At 59.6% G+C, this 3255-nt stretch overlaps 1 protein-coding gene across 1 annotated transcript; it reads left to right on the forward strand.

The window, feature by feature from the left end:
- Nucleotides 1-143: 143 nt before the first annotated feature.
- On the forward strand, nucleotides 144-2936 carry Tmem86b (transmembrane protein 86B). Its single transcript, XM_021720994.3, has 3 exons — nucleotides 144-1062; nucleotides 1304-1550; nucleotides 2259-2936. The coding sequence occupies exons 1-3, from the start codon at nucleotides 829-831 to the stop codon at nucleotides 2636-2638; spliced, it is 861 nt and encodes a 286-aa protein (XP_021576669.2). The 5' UTR covers nucleotides 144-828; the 3' UTR covers nucleotides 2639-2936.
- The last annotated feature ends 319 nt before the right edge of the window (nucleotides 2937-3255 follow it).

Consider the following 3255-nt stretch of genomic DNA (forward strand, 5'->3'; position numbering starts at 1 on the left):
CTTGATGGTCAGACCTTGAGTTCTGGAATGTGGGGTGGAGAGCAGCTTCCCCTCTGAGGCTGTGAACCTTGTGGGACATGGTCCTTGGTGGGGCGGTGACCCACCCAGCTGAGGCAGAGATTTCCAGGAGGAAATCTGCCCGTCCCCAATCTACATGGATCCACACCCTCACAGCACATCTGCATTTGACATCCCGAAGTGTACCTGGCCTGCATGTGTAGGCTCGGTGGGGCACTGCTGAGTCTGCCTCCCAGCCAGATCCACCTTCCCTGCACTGCTAGGGACTTGGGGTAGCTGGGGAGCCCTGGGCTCTGGAGGCCTCAGGTTCTTGCTGGTGGAAGGAGGGAAGTTGGAATCCTACGCTCATCCCTGGTGGGAAGCAGTGAGCCATGTTACGGGTGAGTGGGTTTCCAATGAGGCACATGACACCACCATCACCACCCCCGCAATTCCCTGAGCCCTTTGGTCCCTGTGGCAGTCCCCGTCTTCCAGATGGGAAGGCTGAAGAGTGAGCACTGCATGCAGGGGGTAAGTATCCTGGCAAACTGCTGCAGTGACCCCTGCACTGGGCACAAGGACAGCATCCTCACTGCACCTTCATTCAGCCAGTGCTTGGCAGGGAATGGAGCAGGAAGGCCCCTTCCCACTACCTTCCCACCCTCCCTGGCTGGCCCACTCCATTGGAATCCTGAGCTGCCCCTTCTGATTGGCTGGGCACAGGACAATGGGAAGGGCACTTGTGGGCCTCACCCCCCAGGCAGAAGAAACTAGGCCAGGTTCGTGTGTGCTGGGCAAGGGCTGTGAAAACGGAGGGACCCTTGGGTTCCGATGGGCACCTTATTAGAGGGCATCAAGCAAGGGCAACTCCTCAGGGGGAGCAGTTTCTCTCTGGGTGCCGTTATCAGTCCCAGCATCCACAGGACGCTCTTTGGGTTAATGTGTAACCATGACCTCTTTCCTCCTTACCCTGACCTACCAGCTTCCAGGTACAGGCCACTCTGGCATCGTACCAGCATGGAGAGTGGGAAGGAAGTGCTGCTCCTGAAGACGCTCCTAGTCCAAGTGAGGGCCTGCAGAGGCATGGGCCTGGGGCAGGGCCTGGGGAAGGGCCTGGGGTCCTCTGCCTGCCCAGGAGACAGAAAATCCTGGTCCCTGAATAGGTCCCGCTGGGACAGCTCTGGCCTGGAGTGGGGGTGAAGTAGGGAAGCTGGGAGATCTGTCTCAGCCTGGTCAGGCCTGGCCCCTTTGGGGGCTAGAGCTGGACTGAGGGCTGAATGCGAGTTCGGTGCTGTCCTCTCTGAAGCACCAGCAGGCCCGCAGATGGCTGAGCCCCTTCATTGTCACCTGTTCCATCTACTTCCTCCTCTGGATTCCTGAGAGCCAGTCGACCTGGGTCAGCGCCCTGGTCAAGAGCCTGCCTGTGCTCTCCCTGGTGGTGTACCCATGGGCCCTGACCTCTGGCGGGAGCTACGCCTGGCTTCTCCAGGGAGGCCTTGTGTGCTCGGCTGTGGGGAACGCCTGCCTCATCTGGCCCGAGGCCTTCCTTCATGGTGAGCGGGGACCTGGTGATGCTGTATCTGGAGCCCTTGCGGGGGAGTTGAGTTGGTGCTGGGACGACACCCTGCAGTGCAGCAAGGCTGCGAGGACCACTGCACATAGGGTCAGATGGGAATAGGGGGGTGCAGCTTTGGAGGGGTGGGGTCAGACAGTGTGCACTTAGAAGGCGGAAGTGGCGTGGAGGAAAAAGAGGTGGTTGAAGAAGGTTTTACTGAGGGAGTGACCAGTAGGCATTCTCGAAGGAGGTGCCCCGTGCATGTGTTGGGGAACATGTTCTGAGCAAGGAACTAGCTGGTGCAAAGGCCCTGGGGTAGTGGCACACCAGGCCCTTTGTCTACTTGAGCCAGGGTGATGAGCAGAGCAGTGATGGGCAGAGGGTGTGGGTATTCCAGAGCAGAATGGGGAAGAGGTGGAGAGTGAGACAGCAAGGATGCAGCCCAGGCTACATTCAAGAGTGAAGATTGCTCCTGCTGCTTTGAGAACTGACAGAGTAGCCAAGGCAGGGAGAAGTTGGGGAGCCACTGAGGAGGTGGCCCTGTCATCCCAGCAGGCAGCCACGGCATGGCCAGGGTGGGAGCTGGTCCTGGGACCATCTTCTCAGGCCTGGGTGGGGCCAAGGGAGAACAGAAGGACTTGGGTGGTTCTGAGAACAGCAGAGGAGGAAGGTGAAAAGCTCTCTGGGCACCCACCTCCCTCCCCAGGTATGACCGCCTTTGCTGCTGCCCACTTCCTGTATTTCTGTGCCTTCGGGCTCTCCCCGCTGCAGCCGGCCCTGCTGCTGCTCACCATCCTGGCCTCTGTGGTATACTACGGCCTGCTTCTGCTGTACCTTGAGCCGGACATGTTCCTGCCAGTGGCAGTCTACGTGCTGGTGGTGTCCGCCATGCTATGGCGTGGCCTGGCCCAGGGTGGGAGTGCTGGCTGGGGCGTTCTGCTCCTCGCCCTTTCTGATGCCATGCTGGCCTGGGATGTCTTTGTCCACCCCCTGCCCTATGCCCGCCTGGTGACCATGTCCACCTACTACTTAGCCCAGCTGCTCATCACCCTGTCAGTCAAGAGCCTAGGGCTCAAGAACGACTGACCAGGAGCCAGATGCCCAGTCCCCTCCCTCCCCTCCCCCAGAGACTGACCCAGCCTGAGAAACACCCCCACGGCCAAGCCTTGGGTGCAGCTGTGGTGCTGTCTGTCTCAAGACGCTTGTGTGCTGTTGGCATTCCAAGCCTGCCGCTGGGTTCAAGCTTCCTTCCCTGGGTTCTGGCTCCGGACTCTGGGCCTCTTGGCCAGACCCGTGTTCTGCCTTCCCCTGTCTCCCCACCATCTGCTCCTTCCCACAGCTCCCATCTGTCTTCTTGTTGCCAAGTAAAGTGGGTATTGAAACAGAGCAGCCCTGTTATTTTGGGAACACGTCGGGGAGGGATGATCACAGTCCATAAGAGCCCAAGAGGCAGCCTGGTGCCCTTGGACCCCCTTGGAGCCCTTAGGTAGAGGTGTCCATCCTCCCCTTGTTATAGGGGAGCTACAGCCAGGAAGGACATATCTTCGAGGACACAACCCACTATAATCACGGTATCAGGAGTTGAGGTGAGGAGGGCACAGGTGACTGGGAGAGCAGGAAGGAGTGACCACAGCAGTATGACCTCTGCGATTGAGGGCATGACCGGGAGGGCGCTCGCTCCCGACGTGACCTCTGCATCCACA

Source organism: Ictidomys tridecemlineatus, chromosome 15 (assembly GCF_052094955.1).
Source record: "Ictidomys tridecemlineatus isolate mIctTri1 chromosome 15, mIctTri1.hap1, whole genome shotgun sequence".
Classification (NCBI taxonomy): domain Eukaryota; kingdom Metazoa; phylum Chordata; class Mammalia; order Rodentia; family Sciuridae; genus Ictidomys; species Ictidomys tridecemlineatus.